Source organism: Diorhabda carinulata, chromosome 8, assembly GCF_026250575.1.
Source record: "Diorhabda carinulata isolate Delta chromosome 8, icDioCari1.1, whole genome shotgun sequence".
Taxonomy (NCBI): Eukaryota; Metazoa; Arthropoda; class Insecta; order Coleoptera; family Chrysomelidae; genus Diorhabda; species Diorhabda carinulata.
The window spans coordinates 16078856-16096525 of record NC_079467.1 but is presented as its reverse complement, the minus strand read 5'-3'; the positions used below and the strand labels follow the sequence as shown (position 1 = coordinate 16096525).

At 34.6% G+C, this 17670-nt stretch overlaps 1 protein-coding gene across 1 annotated transcript in view; it reads right to left on the bottom strand.

Moving 5' to 3' along the window:
- The window catches only part of LOC130897418 (uncharacterized), a 183455-nt gene that overhangs the window by 7844 nt on the left and 157941 nt on the right, over positions 1-17670 (bottom strand). Inside the window, exon 5 of the mRNA XM_057806257.1 lies at positions 3502-3745. Within this exon, the coding sequence (XP_057662240.1) occupies positions 3502-3745 (244 nt within the window). The remainder of the gene's footprint in view (positions 1-3501; positions 3746-17670) is intronic.

Below are 17670 nucleotides of genomic sequence, written 5' to 3'. Positions count from 1 at the left end.
TGAAACTTTGTCCAAATTAAAAGAGGTTGAATCCAACTATTAATCGATTTGACATGAAATAATTAAGCTCTGAATTACAGTATGGTGAAAAGGAAAGAAAGAAATGAATTTCCTATTTCGTGCACCGCCAACCTCAATTGCGTCAATTTCTATGTTCAAACAGGCTGTTGGTGATTCGATATCTTCCAGTTTCTGACGTCATCTACGTGAGCTTATGTCGTCATCGCTAATTATTATTATCATTATTACATATACATACATATATTATTACAATAAATTGGAAATTGTAATATTCATTAAATACAACGAAACCTGAATTCATTGCTCAAATTTTTCATCCTCAACTAAAAAACAATGAGAAAGACGAGCCGTGAACTTTTCTCTAACCTTCTCTATAACTTCCGAAACTATTTGTGTAACCTCAATACGTATCCTACCTTTGAATCTTTGATATATTGTGGTCTATTTTGATACACTTTACTTCTAAAGTCTCACACAAAGAGAATTCAATATCTTGGTAGCCATTCTATTGTTCCTCTTCGACCTATCCACCGATTTTCTGTAGCTATAAATCATTTTTATTTAGAGACAACTGGTTCAACTCGGGGAGTAAGAAGTTTTGAAGACATTGAGATTTTTTGAAAAAGTATGGTCCAATAATCTTATCATCTATTATTGGTATGATAAGGATTCTAGAGCCAATCAAGCTAGAAAGCCTTCACAAACCAATAGACAAAATACATAGCATACTAGACAAAGATACCCCCTTCGAAGCGATAATTAACAACCTCCAGTCTTAGGTCAATAAAAATCTTTGTGAGTTCGGAATGTATTTCACACAGACGGTTCGAAGCTAGCCCAAGAAGCTGGACTGGGCATTTACAAACAAAACTGCAAGCTCTTCATACCTCTAGGAACTTCACTCACATTTTTCAGGTAGAATTGCTAGCAATAAACAAATGTGCTCAAGAATGTTTTGTTAAAAACCTCTCTAGAATAGGCAAGAGACTTTAAAGATCCTGTAAGCTGTTGTGTAAGCAACAAAAACAAAGTAACCCTAATTTGACTTCCAGGCCACCCGGCAATCGAAAAGATTCATAACCCTATTAGCTGATACCATATATCTAAAGAACTTCTCGTGATGACCAGAAACGACATGAAACTGGTAATTGGTCTTCTGGCAGGTTACTGCCTCTTCAAATACACTATCAGATAATGGCTATGACACAGGACAATAACTGCAGATTTTGCGAGCTAGCCATGGAAACAGCAGAGCATTTACTCTGCTAATGTCTTGGTCATTTCGCTAAAAGGCTCAAGTAACTTAAAGTAGTACTACTAGGAAAGTGGGACATTAGAACCCTCCTCTTAGAGAAGTCCATGTATTTTGGAAGCAGAACAATAGGATGTGTACAAAATACCTTTTAGGTGTATGTGGAGAGTGGTTGTAAAGCCAAAACGATTTCCTAAAACATTCTACGGTACTCTGGCATCTTGTGTGAATTTATCGTAGCCCAGTACCGATAAGTTTGACGATTAACATGACCGTTTATTAGATATGTAGCTTCATCAAAGAAAAGAGCCATCGAATTTCTGTTATTTGTTGTTTCACTAAATTCAATTTGTCTATCAAAATCATCTTCCATTAGTTCTTGTACTAAACTTACTTTTTGGGGATGCCACTTTTCCATCTCCAGCTTTCTAAAAACTGTTGAATGATCTATGTCATTATCTAATGCTACTTGCCGTGAACTAATATGGGAATCATCTTGAGAGGCTAACACAACATTTAGTTGTTTATTTTCAGATATTGGTTCTCCACTACTTCTAGAGAGGTTTCAATATGATCCAATCATCTGAATTTTTCTCAATTTATCATTTTTATCATTACATATTTATCATTAAATAACACACATACTTTTTTTGTGTACGTGTTTTATCTCCACAACCAATTATTATCAGAATTCACTTAATTGACGGAAAGTCAATTAAGTTTCGATGGTCAAGTATCAATATTGATGTTGATAAGGTAATTACATAATATTTATAATAATACACAAATCAATCACCATACAAATTGTTAGGACATGAATAGTTACTAAAAAGACCTTCCTAATAACACTCGAACATTCTTGACGATACCCATGTAAAATGACTTCCTGAATCAAATATTCCTAATCACTAACCCTCCGTTTGTGAGGGACATTCACTTCTTATTTTCCACATATTTCAGCTTCTAGCCATTCAATGTCCCAAAGCAAGTAATAAAATTTATCGCAAAGTGTATGACAACAATGTTACTAACAGTTCATAGAAACTATAATGAAATACAAATATATAAGAACATTGATAAAATATACGAAGACGTACGAAAATATCAGCAAAATCCTTGATAAAATTAGTTATCAAGATAATAAATGGAACCTTTGCGATAACTTAAAAGTTGTTGCCCTAGTCACGGGCTTACAGGATTCACATAATATTGCCGCTTCCTTTGTGAATGGAACAGCCGAGCTCGAGACAAACATTACACCGCACGGAACTGGTCTCTTCGATAAAATTTTAACCCTGGTCAAAAATATATCTCCCCCGATCTTTTCGAAAATATTTACTTGCCACCTTTGCACTTCAAACTTGGATAAATCAAGCAGTTTGTTAAAACAATGGACAGGTGACAATTTTGGGAAACTAAATTTCCTCGTTTTCGGTAAGCTGAATTAAGGAGTTTTTGTGGATCCCCAAATAAAACAAATTTTTCAAGCTTCGACGTTTATTGAACACCTAAATAAAGAAAAAAGCGTACAAAATAATAGGATGTAACAAGTCTGTTAAATTACAGTCCCTCAAGTCACATCTGGACTTTTCTTCTGAAAATTTAGGAGCAATTGCCGATGAACACGGAGAACGGTTCCATCAAGACATCGCTAAGATGGAGAAGAGATTTTCAGGAACGTGGAATGCATGTTGGCGGAGTATTGCTGGTTTTTAGAACTAGACAAGGTATAAAAGGAAAGCAAGCACCTAATAATAGTACATATCTTCATAATTTATAATTATTTTGGATAAAATGGTTCTTTTCATCCCTTCAAATTAAATCAATGTCCATAAGTTGATTATTATTATTAAAGTGGTAAATATGCTGGCCGGAAAATGATGGGTTATAACAGCAGTTATATTTGGATTCAGGACGTCATTTTACATAAGAATCTCTAAAAATAATACCGGGGTTGGATTAAAATTTTTTGCAGACCAATGTAATGTATTACAAAACCCATAGATGACCTCAAATATAAAAGTCGCCATACTGTATACTAATCAAATGATATAATGAGATTATTAATTTTCACTTGAGTATTCTTATTTGAAAACTTATCAATTCATAATTACCGAGGTACTCTAGCATGCATTATATAATGCGAAATGCATAGAATGAGTTGTTATCTTATTGGAACAGTGAAGTTGAGTCTATTAGTACATAGTATCGCAACAAATTATACAAACCATTAGCCGAAGTAGACGGAACCATGATAAGAGCGAGTTGTGGGGCTGCCTCCTGTATATCGACCTCTTTCGATGAAGTGTACAAAGTAAACATTGTTGCCAAACATCGCAGCTTAAGTTTGCCGTTCCTGAAGAGATTGGGAGTAACTCTAATGGAGATCGTTGACAGAATTGTTTCCAAGCCTGGTAATGCATCGAAGTGGATGATTGTGTTGTCGATCTGGACGTCGTTGGATGGATGCATCTGCGGACAACATGAGGATTTAGTTATAGGTCATTTGTGAATCGATTTTGGAACGAATCGCTTTGCGGCTCAAATCAAATGGAATGCGGTTGCTGATTTTATTTACAAAACTCTGCTTTTGATATATGAACTGTTTTGTAACATCGAAAGGTCAATAAGCACCGAATAAACTGGGATAATATTTATTCATATTTTACAAGGTGACAAAATTTTTATGTTTCTGATATATAATTCTAAAATAACAGAATATAATTTAATGAAATAGTGATTGTTACTGTAGTATACGGGAATATATCCATTAATTAGGAAGTTCAAAATTGTATTTTTGTGAGCTCAGACAGTTTTGAAATTGATTTAAAATTTCTGGGTGTTTTTGCCTTTGGAGAATATAACCAAATCGTCAGCTTATAATCTGCGGTAAGACTTCTTTGAGATATTACCTCACAGTGAACTGAACATAAAGAAGATGTAGCGTATGTGAATAATCAGGAAACACAAAGGCTTATAATGGAATATACACTGCACAAAAAGCGGGCTTTATTGTTTTTTGCTCTCCTCGTGGTAAAGAGAGAGGATCTACTTACTCCGATTTTCGATTGCCAAAAGAACTTTGCATTGCCAAAAATGCAAAACCAAACTGTTCACTACAGTAGATAGCAGTACCTGTACAATTTTACCATTGTACAGAGCTCATCAAAAGAATAGCGTATTCATATACACTTGGGGAGAGCATGGATACCGCAAAGAGTCAAATAAAATTGCTTACGAATTATTCCACAGGCTATGTGATACAGATTTTGACGGGATACGGTCCTCAGATGTATGACAGCTTGCTGTGGGGGCGAGAACAAAAATACATCGATAATGTTTATGCTTCAATATTGATTGACACGACATGCTCTAAAAACCTAAAGAAGGAAAAGGTAATTTTTTCCATTCCTGGAGATGAAGAGAATAGAGACTCTCGTTGATCCTGAGGCTCATGAAAGCATTTTAGCTAAAATTGGAACAGTGTTTAGGCCTTGAAGTGACTACTTCGACCACAATTGGGAGCAGGCCAGCAATGTATTCATCAAACCACCTTCACAATGGCAAATTCGCCCCGACGAAAAAATTTTTTATAACAAAAAACAAGGATTAATCTATAGTGCAAGGGGAGGTATGAGCCAGAAAGTCGGTGGTGGAGAACAAAAGAAATATTATGTGAATGAAGCCTGTAATGAAGCCCCCAAAACATCGAAATGCCAAAAAATTACTGACAAAACATTATGGACCATATTGGGAAAAAGAACCGATTAATTTTTTACTGAAACATTTTGGCTGACTTGAGTGGTAACGAGAAAGTTTACGAGGAAAGAGATGACGAATTCTTGGAGAATAATGAAGTCATCATGTGAGAAAGGCGATTCAGCCGCTCGAGTTACTCGTATATCAAATATATAAAATTCTCGTGTCGCGGTGTTTCTAATTGAATAATTCCTCCGAAACGGCTTGACATTTTATGTGCATATCGGGTGGGTCTGAGAATAGAACAAGATCTATTTTTCATCCTCCTAAATGTCAAGGATGGTCCCTTTCTCCATTTTTTAGATAAATTTTGTTTTAATTATAAACTTTAATTTTTTTGGCAAGATTTTCATTTGTTTTTTGTTATTACCGTGAATGGACAAATTCATATTACTCTCAATTTTTCACCCTTCTACGATCAACCCCTATTTTTGCGTCGTGATTTTTACTTTTTTTATTTTAGCCACAGATCCGTAATACGATTACAAGCTGACAATCGAATATAATAATTATAGTACGATAAATTCTTATTTACAATATCAATTTCCTTTTTGTATCGATCGTAGCAGTGACTGTTGTACGTATCATTTTGAGTTCTCTGTGCAACTCTCATATTGATTTTACTCTCATCGTGAATTTATCATTAATTTCCAGTGCAATAATTATTTAACATTTCCATAACATTTTCTGTTATGGACATGACTGGTTTTGCAATCTCACGACACAATTGATGGATGAAATTTTTATGCATGTTTTCAATATTTTGTGCATATTTTTGTTGAATAATTTGCAAATTATGAGTATATTTTGAGAATATCCATTTACATATCTGGATTTTTCTCTAGTCATAATATAATATAATTTTTTCCAATAACAAGTGTGGCTGTTATCTACAGGATTTCTTTAGAACACAGAAACTTTTATAACGTTTGATACTGAGATAAGTGAGAATCTTTTTATTCACTATAATGTTTCTGAATAATTATCATTTTCGAATAATATTCTAATGCCATTTTCATAACAAAAATTGCTATAAAAAAAAGACATAATTCCCAACTAAAGACCTGACTTCGTTTATAAGAGGACTCCACTTGGGTTTGAACGATTTTGATATCATCTAAACGGTTACTCCACAATGTTTCAATCCCGAAAATAGTAAATGTTGGATTTATACAGATTAAAACCCTGAATTATTAAAACAAATGTGTTCCTGTGGAATAAGCCCGTTAAGCCTCATATTCAATTCATAGAGAATCGTGTCCTACAGTTTAAGTGTTCCATTGAGGATATTGAACAAGTGAAGCGTATGGATTCTAACTCACTCGTAATAATTGTTAGGAAATGGTTTTCTTAGCAAGAATATGTGATTTCATGCATAACGAGGATATCGACATGCTTTTTACGAATTCTTATAATGCATAAGCATTTCTTTTACACATTTGTCTATTTAATACTATATAACAGATATATATTTTCAAACAAATAATTTGTGATTGACAATAACCTATTTCAATACCTCATCCTTTGTCGTGTTACCGACATCAATTTTCATCAATTATGTTTCACACCTCTGTTATATTGGCGGTGGCAAGTACGATCTTTGGATTAACACCATCGCTACTAGGGTTACTATTAATTGGTAGTGTATGTAGAGATTCCTATTAAGCAATATTAAACGGTCGTTTGCTGATTAAACGATTATTGTATTATTAAATATGAACATGTTTTTATTGTCTGTTGGTAATAATGTTGGAAATACCATACCCACCCGGTTAAAAATCTCTATGAAAACATAACTATTTGGCGTTTTATAAATCGCATAATTCATAATACAACTTTTTTTCAGAAAAAAATGAAAAACATTTGAGATATTTCAAAGACTTTATTATCGAGTTGAAGTACATTCAAAACTGAATGGAACTCGACTTCGCTCATATGGCCACCGCGGGCACGTTTGCAGCGCGGTTGATTCATTGGACCCAATTTTCCATGACTCGGCTACACAGTTCGGCCGAAACGGCTGCTATTTCGCCTTCAATATTGGCTTTGAGCTTTTCCAACGTCGTCGGCTTATTAGCATAGACCAATGACTTAACGTAGCACCAAAGAAAAAAATCTAGAAGCGTTAAATCGCACCAACGATACGGCCAATTCATTGGTCCATTTCTTGAGATAACACGCCCATATATTCCAATTTGGGCAAAACAAAATCGATAATCATGGTGCGATAATGATTACCATTCACAGTATCGCAGCGATTACTATCGCCGACGAAAAAATATGGCGCCGCCGGCATGCAAACCAAGTGGTTTTTGATTAGGCACATGTGGATTTCCACCCACTCAATATCGCATATTTTGTTTATTGACAAACCCATTGAGCCATAAATCATCTTCGTTACTGAAGATGATTTTGCGATGAAATTGATCATCTTGGCGCATCTTTTCCAGAGCCCAATCGGAGAACATCGCTTCGAATTGTCCATCGGCTTCAATTCTTGAGTGAGTCTGATCTTGTACGGGTGTAAAGTAAGATCCTTACGCAAAACTCGCCATAAAGTGGTCTTGACGATGCCCAACTCTTGAGAACGCCGAGGACTTGACTGATTTGGATTATTTGCTATGGACGTTCCAACGGCAGCGATATTTTAGACACTTCAACCAACCCCTAGTCTCACTGGCAACAACTGATAGCGTCAGTTCGATGTTTAGTGAAAAGATGCGTTCACAAACTAAATTCAAAATTGTCAAGTCCCTATTGGAACACCCATACTTACAGTTTTACCAATAATTAAATTCGTTAACTTTTTGTTTATGTCCATGTACCAAATTCATAGATCACACAAAATAGCTGTGACATTTGATTATGAACACATTGAATACAAAATTGTTTTTTTCCCAAGTTATGGGCAAATTAAGATAACCTCACATAAGCCAAAGTAAATAAAACGTAATTTTTCACATTGTTTCATTGAACAATACCCTCGTACTCCACTGCAGTAGCTGGAATCATCCTCGTAATTTTTCCTTCAAAAATTGCCGGTTTTATAAAATATTATAGTTTTGACATTTCTTCGTTTCCTTTGGTACACATTATTCTGTTTATCATGTTTTATACTTTAAGCCAATTTTCTTAATCTCTTATCATTGTCAGAATCATATTATGTTTAGTTAATGTTGTTACAACGAGGGTTGCTACTTGAGTTTTGAGATATGGCATATGACATATGTGACATGTGAATATGTCAAATCTGACATTGCCATCATAAAGTATAACATGTTCGATGGGGAACGTACTCAGAAAGTGGTGTCATACGAGTGCCATTTGCGTTGTTTATAGATACTTCAACCGTTTATCTTTATCAAAAAATTGAATTAAATTACAAACATCTCCATCCGATGATTTTCTATGACTTTCCACATGAGTTAAACCAGTTAAACTGTTCGTGAACTGATATTGCAAAATCGTCATGTAGCATACCGTGAAATTGAGGTATACTTGTGTATTGGTTCGAGACGAGAAAGACGAGCCACATCCAACAAAAGCTTGCACACAAAGAACTTCAAATGGTCACCTGATTCTTAGGAATAACTGCAAATTTCTCAACAATTCCATTAAAGCAAAGTAGAACGGTCAATTCTAAATAGTACACCAACGTTTGATTGCCAGAAGAAAAAATCAGGGAAACTATTCGCAGAAGACGAATCATTCAAACAACTACGTTTTTGAACAGTCAGAACATCGAATTGATGGGTCATCCACCGAACAGTCCCTGTTTGACACTCAATGATTTCTTCTTATTCCTACAGATCAAAATTGAATTGCGAGATCAATGTCAACGTACCTCAATCTGAATGGAAAAATGCTTCGACAATTGGTTCATTTGAAGAATATTTTGAAAAACAATGAAGCTATATATTTAATACATTTTTCTATCTCAAATTTCAAGTAGCATTCCTCGAATGTTTGTTTCCGTTCTTATTTTCAATGTATCCCATTCGTCACAATAGAATAACGTTTACTCTAGAGTATCCATAGCAACGCATTAAACTCAAGAGTTCTCTGACTTAGAGAGACTTTTCGTGTAGGACCCGTGTCCTGTGAGTATTTAAATTAAGAAGTAATCTAACCTACCGTTCAAATATTGTCCCTTAGTTACATTTCTATATCCATCTTGTTTGACACGCTTTGCATGTTGTCTGTTTTACGAAAGAAAAATACCTGTATTTGGTCTCCAGTTGCTTTCAAAATTTAACTTAGTTCTTCAACAAAGAGTCCAATAAATCGAAACTAGATAAATATGAAAGTATTGCTATAATATTAGTTCTTCTGACTGACATAATATGAAAAAATGATAAGAATACATGGAAAACTATTATTAAAAGTGGATAATATTGGTTTAAAAAAATCGAAAAGGTTCGTGCATCCGCAGCCAAATTATCTATTACTTCTTCCTTCTGTAGTAGGGAGTGTTTACTACAGCTCTCTGCCAAATCAAAGTCTGTCCCTATCATGTGTTTATAGATGTGTCTGGATGAGAAGAACTTTGTTTCCTTCACCCAACTCATTTCATCATTCTAAAAATTCCAATCATTTGCATCTACGTAATAGTCGATTAGGATTGATATATATTGCTAAAACTTCCACTTAAAATCAGAATGATATCCTATCATTTAGCGTATTCAGTTTAAACTCATAAACACGAATCTCTTAACCTATTATCTCCCATTTATCATCTTCGTCACCTACTGGGAATATCACCAAATGGATTTTTGCTTTACTCCTAAAGATGATTCTCTTTATTTGAAATCTGCCTTCAATCTTGAACGCGATAACATATTTTTGTCACCGTAAACAGCCTCTTTTCTATTTTTAATTTGTTTTGATTTTAATTTTTCTTCAGTCAAAAGTCGAAGCAGCAAGTTGGAACTTGCAAGAATCGTCTTCTGCTATTGGTTTCCCAATTTTTCTCACTTCCGTCATATAAATGCATAAAAAATTGAGCAATTTATGTTGCTCTAATAGAACGGTGGCCATATGTCCAGTTATTTAAAGCACTGCGATTGAATTTCTTCTTCGCACAAATCGACACGATCTTTTTTGAGTGAGTGTCTGATTATGCGGTATGCAGCCCGAACAAATATTTTTGACAGCATCGATGTTTTCTGGCACAACAACCGATTTTGGACGACCTTCAGGAAATTTACCCTATAGCGAAGTGGATCGGAACACTACTGTTGGTTCAATTCACGCCTAAAGTCATAGAAAATCTTGAAATAGCACTCGTATGACAACACGTTCTGAGTACGGAAGTTGATGAGCTACTGGATGTTTTATTGGCTAAAGCTCCCTTATTCGTGTTGCAAGGTGACAATGCATATTATTTGTTGCAAGATCCAATTATACTCGATGTGTAAGTCTGATTCGCATGACGCTTCTTAAAAGTCTTTCAAGAGCATCTTGGTAAAAATGTTAATGAACTACTTAGCTTTCATTTGATCCTTTACTTGCTCATTCTTACTATTTGAGCCCTAGAAACTTTGCGTACATTATTCCTTGCTCTAGAGCTTTGTTTATATATCTTATTAACTTCCATCTACTGCCGTATTTCTAAGGATGCCTCAAATCGTCTGAATATTTCGACTAGTGACAAAAGCACACTAAAGATTTGCAATAATTCCTTCAATAACTATCTACAATTCTATTGTTGTCTAGTTGAGTATCGAATAATAACACTAGTTTCGTTGTCCTTGAGGGACCATCTGATGGCGTACCGTATAATGATCAAGCTATTGTTTGTAACTGATTGAATGATGAGAAGCTTCATTCTGATTGCTGTCTATATCCACCTATTGTAGGTTCTAGGTAGCGAGTTATGCAGTTTTGGATAAAGCATGTCTTTGAATAAAATATTTATTTCAATTACAGTTTTTTTTTGTTCAATTAATACAATTTACTACGGGATATCCTGTATGAAAAAATGAACGCACGATAGTAATCCAAACGAAAGCCGCTGTTTTTAAGTCTCTAAGAATTTTTGATTGAGTATCACTATTGAAGACCCTCTCTTAATCAATCGATTTTGATGAAAAGTATATCTATCGAGTGATCTGCCTTGACCACCCGCTGCTATCCTGAATCTCTTCATAATTGTTCTTTGAACAAACTTTGATTAATTTCCGTAATCCAACGAATTGGAATCCTATTATATTCGTCATCGTATTCGTTGTAGTTAGGTCTGCGCTATTGTGGAAAGTTGCTCTGGATGGTTTGGTGAAGGGTAGCGGCGAGTTGAATATTCAAATTGTGTAACTCGAGTTAATTAAATCCTGAAGGGCAAAACCTGATTCTAACGAATATGCTGTATCGTTTGCGACAATTATTATCCGTTGATTCCGTCATTAAAAAACTGTGAATTATGATGGAATATACATTTCTAGAAAATTCTTCGGAATGATTCACTTTAATTGCCACGACTTAACGTATTTCTAAATTTGTTGAACTTTATATTGAAAAAATTCATTGAAAAATTGAAAAATGGTTTTGGTTATAGATACTGTTTTTCTTTTGATATAGCACGTATTTCGAAAAATCATTGTTTGTAAAGCTTTTATGATTGGAAAGAGTTGATAAAATTTTAGGAAGAATTAATATAATACCTCTTGAATGGTTGACTAAAGAAATTGAATTGAAAGATAAACGCGAAGAATTGGGACCAAAATGACATTCACTACACTATCTAAAAAAAGGCAAGCTCGTAAGAGCAAAAGAGCGCAAAAAGGGCAAAGAACACACGCTTTTGTCACAGATCAGGCGGAATAAAAAGCTGGGTCCATCTTCTCTCAGTCGAGACATCCCATAACATTTGTCAACAACCTATGTTGTTTCTCCGCACATATCTTCTCAAATCTACTTTGCTTTTTCCAATCGATCTTCTCTGTCGGTAAAGGGATCAATTCCATATGTGATAACGTTTGTATCCACCGTTCAAAAAAGAGCTCCCCATCCTTATTTTATACTTATATTGGCATAAGACGCTCCTCACTTCAGGAGCTTTCATACTTATGAGCCCAGCCTATTTTTTGGAGTTCAATCATCACTCAGGTACTGGATGTTAAATTGGGATCTGATTGCTACTCTTCTACGTGCACAACCTCTGGTTTCTGCTCATTTTCATTTCGTAAGATCTTCTCGAAACTCGTATTAAGTTGATCTTCTCTAGGTGCTTTACCACAATTATTACGGCCACGTCATCCACGAATTACACGAGATTCGTCTCCCCCTGTTACATCAGTTTCAGTAGCTCATCATACATGATTTAAGAAAGGACTTTGAATTCTTTGGAGGATTCTCTCGCTTCTCACCATCTTCTTTAGGTATCCTCATCTTGCGAAAAGCCTCTATATCTGGCTGTACTGGAGGCGTTCTTTATGTTATGCTTTATGATCAAACAGTACATTTTGGTTCCGCTCTTCCATATGACTGAGATTGCTTCCATTGCTGTATTGATGAAGATCAGTGGTACCCAATATGGAGCGACCTATCCAAGAGTATTGATTACATCCTGATAGAGGTTGTACTATTGCTTCTGTCTTTCTATGGAATGTATTTCAAGTGTTTTTTCGGCTACAACCAGAACACAGAGTGGACGAAAGGATGATGATACTTAAAGTGACTCCTTTCTTTTTGATAGGAGCTCTTATATCTATTCCTTTGATGAGGTTGTAATGCTTCTTTATTTTACATCTGGGAACAATTCGGGTATTATGTTGTTGGCTGCTTTAAGCGTGATGTTTGGAATTCCATCTAGACCAGAGATCTTGTTGTTTTCTACCCTACCACAAGTTTATCCCAGTTGTTTCCCAGTAGTGTGTGAAATACAATCTATTCAAGACTGCTGCTTTACGGAAAAACAGAGTTTTTGTGTAAACTAAACCGTTACAATCTTTTCCGAGGCACATGCGATATTGTGAATATAGGCTTTTCAACCTTGTACGATTTGCCCCATGGATCACCATCGTTTTCTTCAAGGAGACGGTGCCAGAATTGCTACTTACTGCATTTTATGGCTTTTGTTGACATTTTCCTGCGTCTCCTTGTATGTTTCCTCCATTTTCTCAAATTTTGGGTTCTTTCGGTCACGTTGTGCTAGCCTTCTCTCTCTAGCACAATGCCTGCTGAGGAGATTACACCAACCCAGAATATACCAATTGATAATGAAGAACTAATATACGAAGGTGGTCTAAAACGTTCAAGACAAAAAATTTCCTAGCATAGATCATATACTTCCAGCGATTCTAAATGATCTTTCTCCTCAGAATAGCTGTTCAAGTGTGCGAGAACGTCTTCAGCAAATAAGACTTCAGTACTATTAAATCAGTAAAAGTTACTGGAGGCCAGATCTGGTAAAACGGTGGATGATAAACCATCTCGAAGTAAGATACATGAATTCTAGCCATGCGATCATTGAAGTGAGAAAAGGTACGTTGTCCTGATCGCCTCTCTCTTAACCTCTTTGAGCCTGTTATTGTTTTTTTTTTAAGAAAGTCGATGAACACAATCCCATGATTTAAATAATGATCGCCATAACTTTTCCAGTCGATGAAAACGTCTTTGCTTTTTTCAAAGCAGGTTGTCCTCTCGCAATCCATTTGTTAAAATTTATCTTCTTTCCAATAACAGATATTCCAATTATTCTACAAGATACAAAATTCACACGACCCAGTACATGCGAAGTTCAAATGAAAAAATGGTCTGGAATACAGTTATTGACAACACCAACTTCGCTTTTCTATCAATTCATTACTGTGATCGTACATCCCGATTCGATCGACTGCTTTTCTCAAGTAATGTTTACTCTTAATAAATAATTAACTATTGGTATAAAAGTCAATATTGAAAGGAAAATTGATACTGTTTCTTAATCAATCCATATTTCAACATTTTTTCCTATTTAAACTTTGCGTTGTTATATCAAATATCTTGACATTTTTCCTGCAATTTCACACTGGAGCTTTGGAAAAAAATCGTAGTATTGAAATAAACTTTGTAATCTAACTCGAACCAATAATGCAGCTTAAATAGACCCCTGCTAAGGATTTCTTGAAAGGCCGGTTGAGGTTTCAAAAAGGTTTTCACGTAAAATTCCATGTGAAAACGGATTAACTGAAATCTGTTTATTTGAAAGGACCCAAAATGATATGAAAAGCTGTTAAAACATATAAAAAATTCCTTTCTTGCTCTTATACTTTTTTGTGGTTTTTCGTGTTTGTAGACAAGTTGTAATGGGGTCGTTAGCCAAGGATGATGAGGATATTAATTAAATATTTTGTCAACACGGCTTAACTGCTTTGCGGTAAATTGCAATATGAGGATTTACCATGAATTAAAAGTATAACTAAGCGTCTTTTATAAAATATTTCATGATATTGCGGAAGCTCTCATGAGATAAACAAGTTTTTAGAACCAACGTAAACGGAAATAAACAAGAAAATTAAGTAGTGAGTAGTCATGAGAATTATTATTTTTTAATCAGTGAATAATGACCTAAAATGGTTCGTCTATTTAAGTGGATTTTACGATCTACATTTCTTGCTAGATATGTACATTCGGACCACTTATAAACATTTGGGGTGGAGGTAATTGACTCTATGAAATTGTCGACCTCTGGGCATAATCATTTACCTACCCTCAAGACATAAATAACTATAAAAACAAATGTAAGATGTTTTTCAATTAAAAAGAGGTGACAGTGAGAGAATCATCCAATTTCTAATAGAACTATTCAGGTTCAATATAAATGATATCAAATTTTGTCTTAATTATAATAATTCTTAGATATTTAGGTTGATAATATAATGCATCAAATGACAATACTGTTACCACAGAGATGTTCTCATTTTGTAAAACCATCAAAACCAAAAAAAAACATTTTTCCAAGATCCTAAGTTTAGCGAGACATATACAAGAGAGGAACCCAGCATTTCATGAACAAGTTCCGAGTTATACAGCGGAGACAGCTATAGAGAAGGCGAAGAACCACGCAAATGAAATATTTTCTTGCCGAAGTAGGCAGCGAAACATACACATACAATAAAAAGTCCAGAAATACAGCCGAAATTGTATAGCCAACAGGCTAATTCCTAATAAAAAGACTTCCCAGAATCTCCCATAGAATTCAGGGGAGAGGACGGGTTCTTCGCGCAAAACTGTGACGCGAATGAGGATAAGGAGTCAAAATAAAAGGAGGTTGGTGAAATGCACTTCTTCGCACCCATCTGGGGATTTATCCGGATGTGGATGCTTAGAGGGACGAGTTTTCTCACGCATGCGTGTGTGTTTATTTTTGTGTTCCTATAGTTTTGTTATAATCTGATTATTATTGTAACATTGATAATCATCTAGGAAGAGGACTGAAAGTGGTTTTGTGGAAGCACAATCAGACAGTCTACCAAAAATAGATGCATTCATAATGACTGCATATTTTACATCGAATAAAGATTTTACATTAGTTGAGGTCAAAGGAGTGAAAGCTGCAAGGTAATTATTATTATGTACTACACAGTATAATATATTTCATTTCATTCCTTAAGTTTATCATGTCTAAATTCATTTTCGAGAATTTAAAGAACACAAAAATTTTTCATAATGAAGTAGACATCGAATTATATGAACAATCGCTTCTCTTGTACACTTGTTTATTATAGACCATTAACACCATTGCATTCTTGTTTTCGCATATCTCAAAACTTGAACACTCTATCAGGTGTCCTTCTATTAGAATTTTTAAGCTGGTATAATACAATACATTATAAAATGGTTATTAAATTTTTTCCATAGCTTTTGTCCCTTTTCTAACGTAAAATCTATATAAAGTAACTGTCACCCTTAAAGTAAACAACAGCTTCGGCCAATAGAAATCCATTTATGTGTACGATTCAATCTTTTAATTGGTAAACAATGGAGATGATGAGTCCACGTAGACTGACGGTTTGTTAGATGTTCACCAAATTTGATACGGAGAGTAAACATCATTTTTCATCTCTTAATTTGGTATGAGTACCGTGCGTATTTATGAAATATTGATTGTTCCTCGCACAACTGTCTTCTGTAATTAATATCAGAAGAACTATGCCAGAGAATTACTTTTTAACTTCATAGTTATTATAGTTTACTTGAAAATTCTTAAACTGTGACTCAACAAGTTTTCTGTAGTCTCCATTTATAATATATAGACTACAATACAATTATTCTGAATCACTAACATCACATTCATCATCCTCAGATTAACTGTAGCTTAAATCAATTATCAATTTACTTAAAACTGGTAAATATTGCATTTATCGATTTTCAACTCCTTTTAAGTGATTTATGTGATTTTCCAAATTCTTGGTCCTAATGTTTTAACATTCATTCATCAGTTATACAACGTAGGAAGAACTTTTGAGTGTTATTAGTTCTTATCTGTCTTTTCAATTTGAACCATATTAATTCGCTTGGATTAATACCTATCTTATCCGAATCTTAGTACGAAGGTAAACTTAAAACAGTGTGACTATTCTTCTTGGCCGTGTCGTCTACAGTATATTCCTTGGCAACCATTTTTGTTTATAAAACCTGTATGACTTGCTTCTTTGTATATTGTTCAAGTAGAAACTCCTGTATATTATCATCTTTGGAAGAATATTTAGTTGGAATTATTTGAATTTGTGTTATACAACACAATTACTAGCTTTACTAGCTAACTTTAAAATACTAATGCATCATTAATGCAACCTTGCTTGCTATCGCAAATTAAATGTATATGCGCTTACCTCCTAAGACTTCCAATAACCGATTGTTAGAAGTGTTATTCCATTGTTTAGCTTTGAGGCAAATACGATTCGTGGATTATAAAAAAATGAATCGTCTTCATTCGATTCTTCACTTCTTCATTCTTGCTCAGTTATTACACGTTGTTCAAATGATTCTTTTCCAACAAATCATGGGAGCTGTCTCTTCTGATGACGTTTTATTCACATAACCATTCTGATCTCTAATTGATTGAGCCAAAGTTTGGCCCGGAGTTAACTGTTCTTGATTATTATAACCATAATACAACGAGCTGTACTTACAATTTCTCTAATTCTGTCAAAATTTTTATCGATTGCTGCTGTTAAAGGCATTCAGCTGCTTACTTAAACTTAAACTCAAACCTTAAACCATCGACTGTCATCTTTCTGAGGATTACTCAAATCGTCTAAACATTTCGACTAGTGACATATTACCCCCTGTAAAAGCTAACTAAAGTTTTGCAAAAATTTCAATAATTTCCCACAATTTGGGGATTCAATAGAGATCAAATTCGTACTCTCCAAGTCACGGACTGTTGAGGATCGAATGATGACGACAATACTGGTTCTGCTGTCTTTGAGGGAGCATTTCATAGCGTTCACTATAATGATCAATCCATCATTTGTGATTGACTGAATAATGAGCATCTTCGTTCTGATTGCTATCTATATTCACCTATTGTAGGTTCAAAGAAGCGGAGCTAGTATTCCCCTAGTTATGTGGTATTTTATTGTTTTCATCATAAAGTGTCCCTTTGGATAGGAAATATTTTAGTTATTGTATATTCATAAACGTTTCTCTCTGGA